Source organism: Schistocerca cancellata, chromosome 11, assembly GCF_023864275.1.
Source record: "Schistocerca cancellata isolate TAMUIC-IGC-003103 chromosome 11, iqSchCanc2.1, whole genome shotgun sequence".
NCBI classification, from domain to species: domain Eukaryota; kingdom Metazoa; phylum Arthropoda; class Insecta; order Orthoptera; family Acrididae; genus Schistocerca; species Schistocerca cancellata.
The window spans coordinates 74,946,341-74,962,586 of NC_064636.1; the positions used below are offsets into that span (position 1 = coordinate 74,946,341).

A 16,246-nucleotide genomic window follows, 5' to 3' on the forward strand; every position below is an offset into this window, starting at 1 on the left:
ACCTCTGTCATCAGTAGAGGGCGAGTCCACATCTGCGATGAAGAGTCAGAAATGTATGGAAGCCAGTTGAAACTAGTGATTCTTATAATAGTGTGAATGTTTGGATGACTTGTTTAGCTACATGTAAAGGGACTTGAAGATGATGCCATTGAAACACCAAAACTGGTAGTCCAATAAAATAATCCATAAGATTGTGGCTGTCGATATTTAATTTCTTCAAGTCTCTGACCAGCTGCAGCCCCATTCACTTCGTACAAGATGGAACTACAGGATCTTTTAAGGTTAGCTTTATACGATTAAGTAGCCCAATTTCTGTGGTACCACGTTTGTGAGAAATCTTGAAGCTACCTCATTCGAGAAGACGTGCCCAGTGCTGAAATAACACATTTGCCACACTTTGGAACTACCGAGTTTACACTAAACTGAAGGCTGCTGACTAATAATGCATGTATCTTTCACAGTTTGCCAGAACTGAATCATTATTATGAAAGCACACAAGATGTATGTAAACCTATTCAGCACTCAGTTCGTAGTTACAAACACATCACAAATATTCAGCTACTGCCAAAGTTTGAACTGCAGCCGAAATACACAGTACGCAAATCTACACTCGTAAAAATTTAAGTTCCGCATTCAGATCCAGAGACAATTGTCGGATATATGTCGGTGTAATGGCAACATTGCTAATGTTTGCCACCAATGTATTTAAACGGCATCTTGGGGAGAAGGAGGGGGGGGGAGGCAGAAGACAGCCTAAATGCATTGTCATTAGAGATGTGTCGCCCCCATCCGGGAACCACTTCCAGCATTTCGGCTACCCCTACATACACTCGTGGCGCCCCACAATCAAAAGTTCCCCCGACGCACGCACACACTCTCCTTTCGCGAGCGGCTGTTCCACCACATTTGCGCACTTCAAGTTCTCGCTGCCACGGCAGCCGACCCGGACTCGTGAGTGACCTGTCGTAGAATCGGATACGTGTCCAGCACTCCGGCACTCGGCGTCCGTCACGACCTTCACTCGGCGGCTGGCGAGCCGCAGGGCCGCTCCTATTTGTCCCACAGGCCGAGCTCACGCATGCGCGTCTGGAAGTACTTCTCGAGGGCGTTGGCGCACCGGTAGTACTCCGTGTCCGGGCTGTTGTAGAGCCGGCAGTTGGTGAAGATGCGCGTCATGTCCGCCACGAACAGGTGCCGCGTCGTATAGTACCTCGCCTTCAGCCGGTCCCCCATCGTCTTCAGGTCTGTGACGAAAAGAGGGAAAGAGTGGAGATTGACACACTGCCAACGACGATAATGTCATCAGATTATAGCAGCAATCTACGTTACTAAGCTGCAGGTGGCCATCTAATGACTTCTAGTGCCCACAAAAATTTTATTTTCAGTAACAAAAAAAATCTCGGGTGAACAGCCTGGTATGAGTGTGCATAGGACACAATATTTCGGCAATATGGCAACGTGGTTGATTGCCAAAATATGTTTGTTTGTTTGTGTGTCTATCGACCTGCCAGCGCTTTTGTTTGGTAAGTCTCATCATCTTTCTTTTTAGATATAAATTATTTAACAGTTACATTGCAGACCCATACACATTCCCTGATACACTTACACATGGAATAACTTATCTGAAACCTAAAGATCAGACACACACACCAAATTCAGCTAAATATCGCCCCATAAAATGCCTACCAACAATATACAAAATTTTAACTTCAGTCATTACACAGAAATTAATGACACATACAACACAGAACAAAATTATAAATGAAGAACAAAAAGGCTGCTGCAAAGGAGCACGAGGATGTAAAGAGCAACTGATAATAGATGTTGAGGTGACATATCAAGCTAAAACTAAACAAAGGTCGCTACACTACCCATACATTGATTACCGAAAAGCTTTTGATAGTGTACCCCACTCATGGTTACTACAAATATTGGAAATATACAAAGTAGATCCTAAATTGATACAGTTCCTAAACATAGTAATGAAAAATTGGAAAACCACACTTAATATCCAAACAAATTCAAATAATATCACATCACAGCCAATACAGATTAAGCGTGGAATATACCAAGGAGACTCATTAAGTCCTTTCTGGTTCTGCCTTGCTCTGAACCCACTATCCAACATGCTAAATAATACAAATTATGGATATAATATTACTGGAACATACCAACACAAAATCACACATTTGCTATAAATGGATGATCTAAAACTACTGGCAGCAACAAATCAACAGCTCAACAAATTACTAAAGTTAACAGAAGTATTCAGCAATGATATAAATATGGCTTTTGGAACAGACAAATGTAAGAAAAATAGCATAGTCAAGGGAAAACACACTAAACAAGAAGATTACATATTGGATAACCACAGTGACTGAATAGAAGCGATGGAAAAAACAGATGCCTATAAATATCTAGGATACAGACAAAAAATAGGAATAGATAATACAAATATTAAAGAAGAACTAAAAGAAAAATATAGACAAAGACTAACAAAAATACTGAAAACAGAATTGACAGCAAGAAACAAGACAAAAGCTATAAATACTTATCCTATACCAATATTGACCTACTCATTTGGAGTAGTGAAATGGAGTAACACAGACCTAGAAGCACTCAATACACTTACACGATCACAATGCCACAAATATAGAAAACATCACATACATTCAGCAACAGAAAGATTCACATTAAACAGTCAGGAAGGAGGAAGGGGATTTATTGACATAAAAAACGTACATTACGGGCATATATCTAAAAACAAAGATGATGAGACTTACCAAACAAAAGCGCTGGCAGGTCGATAGACACACAAACATACACACAAAATTCAAGCTTTCGCAACCAACGGTTGCCTCATCAGGAAAGAGGGAAGGAGAGGGAAAGACGAAAGGATTTGGGTTTTAAGGGAGAGGGTAAGGAGTCATTCCAATCCCGGGAGCGGAAAGACTTACCTTAGGGGGAAAAAAGGACAGGTTGGTGTTAGTGGGAAGTATCCAGATAACCCGGACGGTGTAACACTGTGCCAAGATGTGCTGGCCGTGCACCAAGGCATGTTTAGCCACAGGGTGATCCTCATTACCAACAAACACTGTCTGCCTGTGTCCATTCATGCGAATGGACAGTTTGTTGCTGGTCATTCCCACATAGAATGCGTCACAGTGTAGGCAGGTCAGTTGGTAAATCACGTGGGTGCTTTCACACGTGGCTCTGCCTTTGATCGTGTACACCTTCCGGGTTACAGGACTGGAGTAGGTGGTGGTGGGAGGGTGCAAGGGACAGGTTTTACACTGGGGGCGGTTACAAGGGTAGGAGCCAGAGGGTAGGGAAGGTGGTTTGGGGATTTCATAGGGATGAACTGAGAGGTTACGAAGGTTAGGTGGACGACGGAAATACACTCTTGGTGGAGTGGGGAAGATTTCATGAAGGATGGATCTCATTTCAGGGCAGGATTTGAGGAAGTCGTATCCCTGCTGGAGAGCCACATTCAGGGTCTGTATCTAACAGGAAGAAACAGGAATATGTGGAAATAATAGAGAGCATGAAGAAGACGTCAGTTTAATGTACAACTGTTCGTCACATCTTCCATATGACACCCAACGTTGACAGGATGTGTTGGTTTGTTTTCAGTTATAAACAAAATTAGCCTTAAAGTGGAATTTTACATGCTCATTTGATAGATCATTCCCAAATTAGTCTACTGTAATGTTCATTTTATCAATATGTACGTATTAGGTTGGTCCATAAATTTGTACCATTTTTGTTTGGCAAGTTGGTGTTTCAGTTGCTATGGGTTTATTTATTTGTTTTGACATTAGTGACTCCATGCACATGAATATATTCAGGGTTCAGAGAAGATTATTTAAACACATTAATCCACATCAGTGTGCTAGAGAACTGGCAAATGTGTTGAATTGTGACCATTCCACTATCGTGCGATGTTAGTAAGGAATGGGGAAAGGTTCAAAAATCGAGTCTGCGGGTACTGCATGCTCTAAGCCAAAACCACAAAAATCAGTATGTGGCCATATACGGATCTCCGCTTGCTGGTAATCAATTGGCCCTTGAACAATGCTGACCATTCCTATGCTGTATTGTTACTGGTGACCAGAAATGGTGTCCTTATGCCAATGTACAGAGAAGAAAGGAATGGTTAAGCCCCAATGAGGCAGCAATTCCCCGTACAAATAACTGCGTGCAAACACAAAAGATAATGTTATGTATCTGGTGTAAAGCAACAGTGTGGTGTACCACGAATTGCTTCCCTGAGCTGTAACCACCACTGCTGACATGTATTGTCAACAACTGAGACGTCCTGCTGATGCAATCTGAGAACAATGACCAGGAAGACTGTACGAAGTGATGCTACTCGACAATAATGCCAGCTCACATTCTGCTAGACCAACAGACAACGAAAAACACTATGCACTAGTTGGATTGGGAAGTCATCCCACACCCACACATCTAAGTTCCATTTCAGATGAAAATGCATTTCAAAAATAGCTCGACAAGCTCTTCACCTCAAAACTGTGTGATTTCTACAGTGCCAGAATAGGAAAGAAAGTCTCTGTTATGTACGAGGGTCATTCACTATTTAAAGAGACAAATTTGTCTGGGTAAAAAACTGTTAGTAAAGGCAAGTTTGGTACTTTTATGGCTTTAAGTTGGCATCACTGGGATGAGCCCTGATCAACTGATGTATCAACATTGTTTTGTTTATAACCTCAAAAATACATTTCAAGATGGCACATATGCTTGAAACATCCACATTAGTTGAACAACATTCTGTTATTCATTTTTTACTTGCTGACGGTGAGAAACCAGTGAACATATACTGTATAATGTCCAAAGTTTATGGTGAAGGTTGTATGAATCATGCAAATTTTTACAAGTGGGCACAGCAGTTCAAAAATGGTTGCGACTCAGTGACTGATGAACACAGTTCTGGCCGACCAGTTGCAGTTTGTACTCTCTTACTTGGAAGTCGAATTGATGACATTATTTGTGCCAGCCACTGTGTGACTATGGAAATGATAGTTGATAAGGTTTGAGTTAGTACTGGTACAGTTCATAACATTATCTGTAAAAAGCTGAAGCACCACAAAACATGTGCAAGATGGGTCCCAAAGGAGTTGATGCAGCTACACGAGGAAACCAGGTTAGGAGTCTGCACAGAGCTAAAGGAACATTATGAAAGAGAAGGTGAGCACTTCCTCAACAAAATTTTAACTTGGATGAAACTTTGGGTTCCCTATTATGGGCCAGAATCAAAAAGACAAAGCATGAAGTGTGAAAGCACACCAACTCACCTGTCAGAGAAAAATTCAAAACCAAAGCATCAGCACGAAAAGTCGTGTTGATGGATCCAGAACGAGATTTTCACTCTGCAGCGGAGTGTGCGCTGATATGAAACTTCCTGGCAGATTAAAACTGTGTGCCAGGCTGAGACACGAACTCGGGACCTTTGCCTTTCGCGGGTAAGTGCTCTACCAACTGAGCTACCCAAGCACGACTCACGCCCCGTCCTCACAGCTTTACTTCTGCCAGTACCTGATCTCCTGTGAGGACGGGGCATGAGTCGTGCTTGGGTAGCTCAGATGGTAGAGCACTTGCTCGCGAAAGGCAAAGGTCCCGAGTTCGAGTCTCGGCCCGGCACACAGTTTTAATCTGCCAGGAAGTTTCATGTTGATGGTGTTTTAGGACCCTGAAGGTCCATTTTTTTGTGATTATCTCTAAGAGTAGCGTACTATGAACAGCCAATACTACTCAGATTTGCTTTTAAACAAGGTGAAGCAGCCATGAGAGAGAGACATCGTGGATCTCAGAGAAGGGGTGTGATTCTCCAGCAAGACAATGCACGCCCTCATATTGCTCAGCTAACCCATGAAACCATCAACAAAACGGGCTGGGAAGTACTGCCTCATCCCCCTTACAGTCCTACTTCGGCACCTAGTGATTTCCATTTGTTTGGTGCACTGAAGGAGGCACTACATGGGAAGAGCTTCCAGGACAACGAGGACATGAGAAAGTTTGTAGGAAATTGGTTCAAACATCAAGATAAATGAGTTCTTTGCAGCCAGAATAAAAAAGCTTGCATCCCATTGGAACAAGTGCATAAATGTTCAGGGGGATTATATTGAAAAGCAGAAAAAGTATTGTATTTAAAAATAAATGCTTTTTTCCACAGACCAATTTGTCTCTTTAATTATTGAATGACCCTCATATATCTTTTGTTTATTAAACATATTGAAAAACACTGCAAACTTAAGCACCAACCTAATATTGACAGTGATGATGAAAAACCAGAGACTGAGCAGTGCTGCTGCATGGCTGTAACGGTCAGTAGGACTGTGCTGTCCCTGCTGGAAGATTGGTTTTTCTGTGTGTTTTACAGTCCCTGTTAATACATATTGATAAATTGAATTTTGCACTAGACTAATTTTCAGCCAAATGGTCATGTAAAAATTCCACTTAAAAATATATATATATATTTTTGTTTTTGTTTTCGATAATGGGAAACAAACCGACACTTTCTGTTGACACTGAGTGTAGTGTGAAAAATGTGATGAGCGGTATCTGTTTGGTCTGACTCCAGCTGTTGTTGTTGTGGTCTTCAGTCCTGAGACTGGTTTGATGCAGCTCTCCATGCTACTCTATCCTGTGCAAGCTTCATCATCTCCCAGTAACTACTGCAACGTACATCTTTCTGAATCTGCTTAGTGTATTCATCTCTTGGTCTCCCCCTACGATTTTTACCATCCACGCTGCCCTCCAATACCAAATTGGTGATCCCTTGATGCCTCAGAACATGTCCTACCAATTGATCCCTTCTTCTGGTCAAGTTGTGCCACAAACTTCTCTTCTCCCCAATCCTATTAAATACCTCCTCATTAGTTATGTGATCTACCCATCTAATCTTCAGCATTCTTCTGTAGCACCACATTTCGAAAGCTTCTATTCTCTTCTTGTCCAAACTATTTACCGTCCATGTTTCACTTCCATACATGGCTACACTCCATACAAATACTTTCAGAAACGACTTCCTGACACTTAAATCTATACTCGATGTTAACAAATTTCTCTTCTTCAGAAACGCTTTCCTTGCCATTGCCAGTCTACATTTTATATCCTCTCTACTTCGACCATCATCAGTTATTTTGCTCCCCAAATAGCAAAAGTCCTTTACTACTTTAAGTGTCTCATTTCCTAATCTAATTCCCTCAGCATCACCCAACTTAATTCGACTACATTCCATTATCCTCATTTTGCTTTTGTTGATGTTCATCTTATATCCTCCCTTCAAGATACCATCCATTCTGTTCAACTGCTCTTCCTAGTCCTTTGCTGTCTCTGACAGAATTACAATGTCCAGCTACACAATGCAAAAATGAAATTTCAAATATCTACTGAAACACCAGAGAAATTGTGCCTGGTCACTTGTAGGAAGGACACCCTGTTGACAACAAAAATAATATATCTAAGGACGTAAATATCAGACACTAAAAGACAACACCGAAAAATGCAGTACTGTATGCAGCTGATTTAATGCTTTGAAGATACAGTGCAGAACAACTAGAAAAACACTGGACCCTAATAGGGCTGGTGTGAGATGGGTGCTGTAACGTAATCACGTCTAAGGCATATTTGATACCAGTGGGTATCTATTGCTATGTTTATAAAAAACTACAACTTTGTGTAAATCAATTTTTTTCTAAATGATATACTTTCTGAACTGCTGCTTTCTTTCCATATGAATAGTGTAATTTTGAGATTAATTAACAAGAAACATAATTATGTACATTTTATAAAGTTATTGACATAGTTGTTTTCACTAAATTTGTTATATTTCTGTAAAAATGGTTGTAAAGTCAATTTAAACATTTTCAGTGCCAGCAATGAAAATTATGATTATTTGCCTACAGTAATCTTTCTGGCCTATCTCATGTGAGCGGACTCACACATTTTTGTGCGACTGTAGTGAGTAGTGAGCAGATGGAATTTGTATTACAGTTCAACGTTTATCGTGAACCAGTTGTTTGAGGCTAAAAGGAATTATTTCTGTTATTTAGGAGTTAAAATCACCCACAGAACTGTCACAAATTTGGAAAGTTTCACATTTATTTGTACAGGAAAAACTTGAAACAGCAATCATACCTTGAAGAAGACAAATAAGCAGCAGATTTGTAATTTGTCAATGTGGGCACAGCTTTTTCAAGGTTATGCAAAACAACAAAGATCGGTAGGAACTGATGTGCCTCTGTGGGTGTGATTGTTCTAGTATTCGGCTGCACGAAAATCGCTTGTTCGCCAGAGCAAATGGATCTTGATGGGCGATAGAGAACAATGTCGCTGCAGTGCTGCACTCGCATGGTAAGTGTGCCACCATCTCATCACATGACCCGGGGACTGGGTGTTTGTGTCATCATCATCACCATGATCATTTGTGACAGTGGCTAGATTGGACTGTGTAAGAAATTGGAGTGCGAAAAAGTTGGAACTCTGTACAGGTGCCGATGAATGCGCAGTTGAGTGCCCCACAAACCAAACACCACCACCACCACCACCACCACCACCACCACCGCTGCCGCCACCACCACCACCACCACCACCACCACCACCACCACCACAAGGTGACTACACAGGCCAATAGCGTCCTTGAGGCTGGCACAAATACTGCCACCCATCGACCGCTCAGTCAGTCATATGCTTCATCTGACATCTGATAGCATTCATTACTATCTCCACCGTACTACTGACACCAATATTCAAGAAAGGAAATAGGAGTAACCCATTGAATTACATACCTGAATCACTAACCTCAATTTGCAGTATGATTTTGGAGCATATACTGTACTAGAATATTATGAATCACCTTGAAGAAAATGACTTATTGATACATAACCAACAAGTATTCAGAAAATATCGTTCTTGTGCAACGCAGCTAGCTCTTTATTCCCATGAAGTAAAGAGTGCTGTCAACAAGGGATTTCAGATCGATCCATATTCCTAGATTTCCAGAAGGCATTTGATACCGTTCCTCACAAGCGACTAATAATCAAACTGCGTGCATATGGAGTATCGTCTCAGTTGTGTAACTGGATTTGTAATTTCCTCTCAGATAGGTCACAGTTTGTAGTGACAGACGGTAAATCATCGAGTAGAACAGAAGTGATATCTGGCATTCTGCAAGGTAGTGTCATAGGCCCTCTGCTGTTACGCATTTACATAAATGATCTAGGCGATAATCTGAGCAGCCCCCTTAGATTGTTTGCAGATGACGGTGTAATTTACCGTCTAGTAAAATCATCAGACGATAAATTCCAATTACAAAATGATCAAGAGAGAATGGTGCGGAAAGTGGCAATTGGCATTAAACAAAGGAAAGTGTGAAGTCATCCACATGGGTACTAAAAGAAATCTGATAAATTTTGTGTATACGATAAATTGCACAAGTCTAAGAGCTGTCAATTCGACTAAATTGCTAGGAATTACAATTACGAGCAACTTAAATTGGAAAGGCCACATAGATAATATTGTGGGGAAGGTGAAATAAAGACTGTGCTTTGTTGGCAGAACACTTGGAAGGTGTGAGAAACCCATTAAAGAGACAGCCTACATTACACTTGTCCGTCCTCTACTGGAATATTGCTGCGCGGTCTTGGCTCCTTACCAGGTAGGATTGACGGAGGAAATCAAAAATGTGCAAAGAAGGGCAGCTCGATTCGTGTTATCGCACAATAGGGGTGAGAGTGTCACTGATATGATACACGAGTTGAGGTGGCAGTCACTGAAACAAAGGCGGTTTTCTTTGCGGCGAGATCTATTTACGAATTTTCAATCACCAACTTTCTCTTCCGAATGCGAAAATGTGTTGTTGACACCCACCAACGTAGGCAGAAATGATCATCATAATCAAATAAGAGAAATCAGAGCTCGAACGGAAAGATTTAGGTGTTCCTTTTTCTCACACACCATTCGAGAGTGGAATTGTAGAGAAGTAGTATGAAAATGGTTCAATGCACCCTCTGCCAGGCACTTAAGTGTGAATTGCAGAGTAACCATTTAGATATAGATGTAAACTTCTTGTCAATAATTTCACTTTGGTACAGGTTTTCCTCTTTGGTCTCAATTTGGATTGTGACTCATACTTGACCTTGTTACAGTGTTGTGTGAAAAGCGCATTGCACTTCACCGTTGCACAGGTTGCGACTGACTTGCTCATGTCGTGTCAGGTCTGCCGTCCGGTCAGCCTGTTGCTCAACTCTCGCGTGGTTTGATTCCTGTCTGCAGGCGGTCTTCCCACCTTGAGTTTTCATAATTTCTTTTTTGCTGTTTTTCTGATGCGTGCACCGGTATCCGACTACTCGTGGATATAGCAATCGGCAATGGGGAAATAGAAAGTTGTTTCATAGCACGGTGAAATTGGTTAGCTCGTTTGAGAAACAGCAGCAGCTGATGCACCAGCAGCAGATACGGACAGACTTGTTCCATAAAAACACGGGAGAACTGTTGGATATCAGAACTCCCTGCAACGATATTTCGGCGCAGAGTCTTCTGGCGATCTTCAGGTGAGTGCCACTGTAGTAGTACTGGCGAGTATGCGCCGAGCTCCACTATTTAAAGCCGTACTGAGGTGACATTGCGCACGCGCTGCTCAGCTTGCGCGTTCATAACGGCTCCATGCGCTGCGCCTCGCGCCCTCCACCGTGAAAGCCTGGCGTATCGGTGTCAGGTCGATTTCCATCTTTATGCAGATAACTACGTCGACTACGAAGTTTCTCTATAACAGGATTCCGAGCAGAGTTCAGCTGATAACCGCTATCTCGATTGATGAGAGCCTCGTTGTCAGACAATCTTATTTCCACAGATTCATTGGTAATCGAGCTCCAAAAGTTTGACGTACAGGCCAAAATTTTTGTGTCGTCGTAATTCGTCGAACGGTCTGTGGAAACACAATGTTCGGCGATTGCGGACTCGGTGGGTCGGAGAAGGCGAGTATGCCATCGGTGTTCCACAGTGCGTTCCTGCACAGTTCGTGTCATTTGCCCTATATACGATTTGCCGCATTCACATGGAATTTTGTATACACCCGGTTTACGCAGGCCCAGGTCGTCTTTAACGGATCCCACCAGTGATGAAATTTTGGAAGGAGGGCGAAAGACGACTCTCACTTGATACTTTCTCAATATTCTGCCTATCTGTGAAGAAATATTCCCAATAAATGGTAGGTAAACAGTCGACCTGAAGGCCTCTTCCTCTTCCTCGTTCCGTCGTTTGTAGGTCTTCGTCACTCTGTTCACTTGCAGAGGTGAAAAGCCATTCTTCAAAAATACTTTTTGCAGGTGTTCCAGTTCTGCTTGAAGACTGTCGGCGTCAGAGATAGTATGGGCACGGTGGACCGAGGTTTTGAGAATGCCCACTGTTTGCGCTGAATGGTGGCAACTAGTAGCTTGTAGATACAGGTCTGTACGAGTGGGCTTTCTGTACACCAAGTGACCGAGTGACCGAGTGTGCCGTCACTCTTCCGTCGCACTGAGATGTCTAAAAATGGCAGACAACCATCTCTCTCTATCTCCATAGTAAACTTTATGTTTTCATGTATGGAGTTCATGTGACGTAAAAATTCTTGGAGATGGGCCAGACCGTGAGGCCACACTATAAAAGAGAGAGTGCTCGACTCTGCCACTTTTAAACCGACAGTATTTTGGCGGTACGTTGACGACACTTTTATAGTGTGCACTCATGGTCCGGACCCGTCTCCAAGAATTTTTACATCACATGAACTCCATACATTAAAACATAAAGTTTACCATGGAGATAGAGAGAGATGGTTGTCTGCCATTTTTAGACGTCTCGGTGCGACGGAAGAGTGACGGCACACTCGGTCACTTGGTGTACAGAAAGCCCACTCGTACAGACCTGTATCTACAAGCTACTAGTTGCCACCATTCAGCGCAAACAGTGGGCGTTCTCAAAACCTCGGTCCACAGTGCCCATACTATCTCTGACGCCGACAGTCTTCAAGCGGAACTGGAACACCTGCAAAAAGTATTTTTGAAGAATGGCTTTTCACCTCGGCAAGTGAACAGAGAGACGAAGACCTACAAACGACGGAACGAGGAAGAGGCCTTCAGGTCGACTGATTACCTACCATTTATTGGGAATATTTCTTCACAGATAGGCAGAATATTGAGAAAGTATCAAGTGAGAGTCGTCATTTGCCCTCCTTCCATAATTTCATCACTGGTGGGATCCGTTAAAGACGATCTGGGCCTGCGTAAACCGGGTGTATACAAAATTCCATGTGAATGCGGCAAATCGTATATAGGGCAAACGACACGAACTGTGCAGGAACGCACTGTGGAACACCGATGGCATACTCGCCTTCTCCGACCCACCGAGTCCGCAATCGCCGAACATTGCGTTTCCACAGACCGTTCCACGAATTACGAGGACACAAAAATTTTGGCCCATACATCAAACTTTTGGAGCTCGATTATCAATGAATCTGTGGAAATAACATTGTCTGACAATGAGACTCTCATCAGTCGAGACAGCGGTTATCAACTGAACTCTGCATGGAATCCTGTTATAGAGAAAGTTCGTAGTCGACGTAGTTATCTGCATAAAGATGGAAATCGACCTGATATCGATACGCCAGGCTTTCACGGTGGAGGGCGCGAGGCGCAGCGCACGGAGCCGTTACGAACGCGCACGCTGAGCACCGCATGCGCAATGTCACCTCAGAAGGCTTTAAATAGCGGAGCTCAGCGCGTACTCGCCAGTACTACTACAGTGGCATTCACCTGAAGATGGCCAGAAGACTCTGTGCCGAAATATCGTGGCAGGAAGTTACTGATATCCGGCAGTTCTCCCGTGTTTTTATGGAAAAATCAGAACGCCGGGAAAGCTTTAAACATCACGGACAGACTTGTTACAAAAGTCACTTCAGCTCTTGGCGGACAAACTTCCTGTGCAGGAGGCCGGTGTGCCACAGGGACCGACACCCCCTGCACTCCACACCACATTTCGTCTCGTCATTTCCTTCTTCAATGATGCTACCGAGGTCTGGAACACATATGTACATTGACTGAAGCAACATTCCACGGTGTTTCAAGTCTCGGTCGATTCATTCACTCTTTCTGCCTCGGGCATCATCAGACACATTTTCTCCTCTGAAAATTGGTTCCTCTGTCTGACCCCATCGTCCTCTCCTTTCAGGAAATACACATTCTTTTGACTAATTATTATTTCCAGCAGTACGATGTGGTCGGTTCCAGGCTCGAATTTCATCAATATCGTAAACAGGTGGAACAGTCATACCCTCGTGGGTCACTGACTTGTAAGGTCTCAGCCGAAAATGAGACTTTACTTGCACCAATCGAGGCTGGAAGGCTTCCTACACCAACTTCTCGATTTGTGATGTGGTTGTTCAAGTGGCCCCTGACCCGGAGGTTTGCAAGGTGGCACTGAAATTGCATAACCCATCATCTTGTGCATCACACATTCATTCAAAAAAAGTACAGGCAGCTAACGAAACACTCAAGGCTGAGGCAAAAGTGGCAGTAGTTTGCATGTGCCAGCTAAGCATCATAAACATAGGATGACCACAAGGTTGCAGCAATGTCACACTTCATCTTTGTCCGATGTCTCCAGGACTTCTGCACCTCCAGTTGTGACCTGACAATGGCTGCAGGGGCTGGTCCCTTCATGTCCACAGCATTTTTCCTCTTACTCCCAAGAAGACTGTACAGATTGCTGGAAGTCCTGTACACGCTGTAGCAAGGAGGGGCATCTCCGCTAAGTGTGTCGCAGTCGTGTGTCCCGCCCCCACCCAGCACCGTGATCACACCGGGACACGGTACATGCATTGCAGATAGTAGTCCCTCAGGGTTAACCCTTCAGGCAGAAATTGTTTTGCATGTCTCACCAGGTCATCCGTTTTCAGGTGGATGCTGGGGCCACCATCTCTCTGATGAATCAGGTGACTTACATACAACTGTGTTCCCCTGAATTGTCGTCATCCTCGTACAATTTGGTGGCTTATGAAGGTGGTGCAATTCCTCTTCACGGGCAGTTCTCAATTGCAGCAACTTACAACACATTACTCCGCTTTTGGCGTTCTTTGTCAGCTACCAACATTTTTGACCACAACACATTCAGGGTGTTTGGATTTTCTATCTCAGATGGAGTCAAGGTGGTTTCCACTGCAGCCCCTTTCCAGGAACTGAATGAACTCGGCACGGCACCTCTCCTTCAACCAGATTTGGGGTGTGCTTTGGACTTTCAGGTCCCTATCACCCTTTGGTGGGATGTCGTGCCTCATTTTTTCTGCACCAGACTGATTGTGGTGGCGTTAAAGGCTGCCGTGAAGCAGCAACTCGATCACCTGTAGGCAGATGAGGTTGTTAAAACTGTCAAATCTAGAGCTTGGGCCACACCCCCAGTCATCATCCGGAAGCTGAATGGGTCCCTTCGCTTGTGTGGGGACTTCATGGCGACCATCAACGCTTAACCACAGGTAGAAATCTATCCTATTCTCCAGCAAGACGATCTCCTCACAAAATTGGGAGAGGGGGTTGGGGAATATTTTTCCAAAATCAACCCTGCTGGTGTGTACATCGAGCTACCCTTAGATGAGGCATCTTAGAACACTGTCATCCTTTACACGCCATTTGGGTTGTATAAGTACAAGTGACTCCTTTTTGGCATTCCTCAACCCCTGCAATATTCCAGTGACTTCTGGAACAGTTGATACAGCATATTTCGGCTTGTGTCAATTAATTGAATGACCTTATTGCCGGAGGACCTTCCCACCAGGAACATCTGGAAGATCTCGGCACCCTGTTCATGACCCTGTGAGACACTGTCCTGTTTTCGTTTGGAAAGTGCAGTTTTTTTTCAGCCCACAGTGGAGTACTTGGGGCATTTGCTCTCTAAAGAGGGAGTCCAGCCTACTAATAGGACCTATTACTGGGCTGTGCAGAAGTTGAATGCCTGCCTGAGCATATGGACCTCAATGGACGATAGAGGACAATGTCGTCACAGAGCTACACTCACATCGTGAGTGTGGCTCCATCTCGTCACGTGAATATACCTGCCAATAGTGTCCCTTGCAGCTGGTGTACACACCACCACACATAATCACTCAGTCACTTGCGTAATTTGTCTGATAACGTTTGTTACTATCTCCATCATACTCATTACTCGTTGACGGCTTTGCTGTGGTATTGATTTTCCTCTTTGATCTCGATATGGATCGAGGCTCGTATTTAACCTGTTGACAGCGTCGTGTGGAAAGTTCATTGTGCTTCATTGTTGCGTGGGTTGCTATTGACTTGCACCCTTTGTGTCGTATCCGTAGTTCAGTCAGTCTGTTGTTCATCTACAGTGTGGTTTGAGTCCTGCCTGCAGGCAGACTTCCCATCTTGTGTCATCGTTTCTTTCCTGTGTTTCTGACATGTGCACCATTTGCGGATGTAATGATCATTTTGTTGAAAGACCGTGTTGCAGTGTGAAAGCCTATGGAAGGATTGTATTGGAGCAGAAGCACAGTATAAGGCGAAATCACACTGGAAAAGGCAATCATACAATGTAGGCTTTTGCAACTGGTTGTCTTAGCTGCTTTTGACTCTTCTGGGTTGTGCAGTCACGTTCTATGAAACTTCTTGTCCCTGTCGTTTCATCCAGAGTTGTGTTTGAAATCTTTGAAGATACTCTTGGTTCCGATGAGTGGAGGAAGCAATGCATAGCGCAAGAGGAAAGACAGAGACCTAGAAGGATAAGTTAAGGAAAAATTGGTTGGAATTGGTGACCGAGGTGGAAGATATGGTAAACTGGAGTCAAGTACACAGTGGTCAATAAGCCAGAGATCAATTACAAAGAAGGATACAGGAAAATGATGGAGAGTGCAATGTAATACAAGATGAATTAGTAGAACAACACAATATATTAATCTACTTCACAACCTGATACACTTTTTGTGACACATTAAATGTTTAAGAATACATTTTTATTATTTGATCACTTTGGTTATTATTCTTCTGGCTACACGGAAAGTTAATTAACAGTACCTTTACCCAATTTTTGTGACAGCAATGACTGTCATATAAGCACATGCTTTAGCTCTTTTGTGAAGTAGAATAAAAACACAAAAAATAGCAATATATGATAAGAAACCCAAACATAAATGTTAGCAAAGCATAAGCTAATCTAATCATTTTTCGGAATTAAAACTTTATAA

General features: G+C 43.2%; 1 protein-coding gene across 6 annotated transcripts in view; it reads right to left on the minus strand.

The window, feature by feature from the left end:
- Positions 1–699: 699 nt before the first annotated feature.
- The window catches only part of LOC126108568 (histone acetyltransferase KAT2A), a 432,376-nt gene continuing 416,829 nt past the window's right edge, over positions 700–16,246 (minus strand). For all 6 annotated transcript variants that reach the window (XM_049913857.1, XM_049913859.1, XM_049913855.1 and 3 more), the window contains one exon: positions 700–1,244. In XM_049913857.1, coding sequence (XP_049769814.1) covers positions 1,051–1,244 — 194 coding nt within the window. In that variant the 3' untranslated portion in view covers positions 700–1,050. The remainder of the gene's footprint in view (positions 1,245–16,246) is intronic.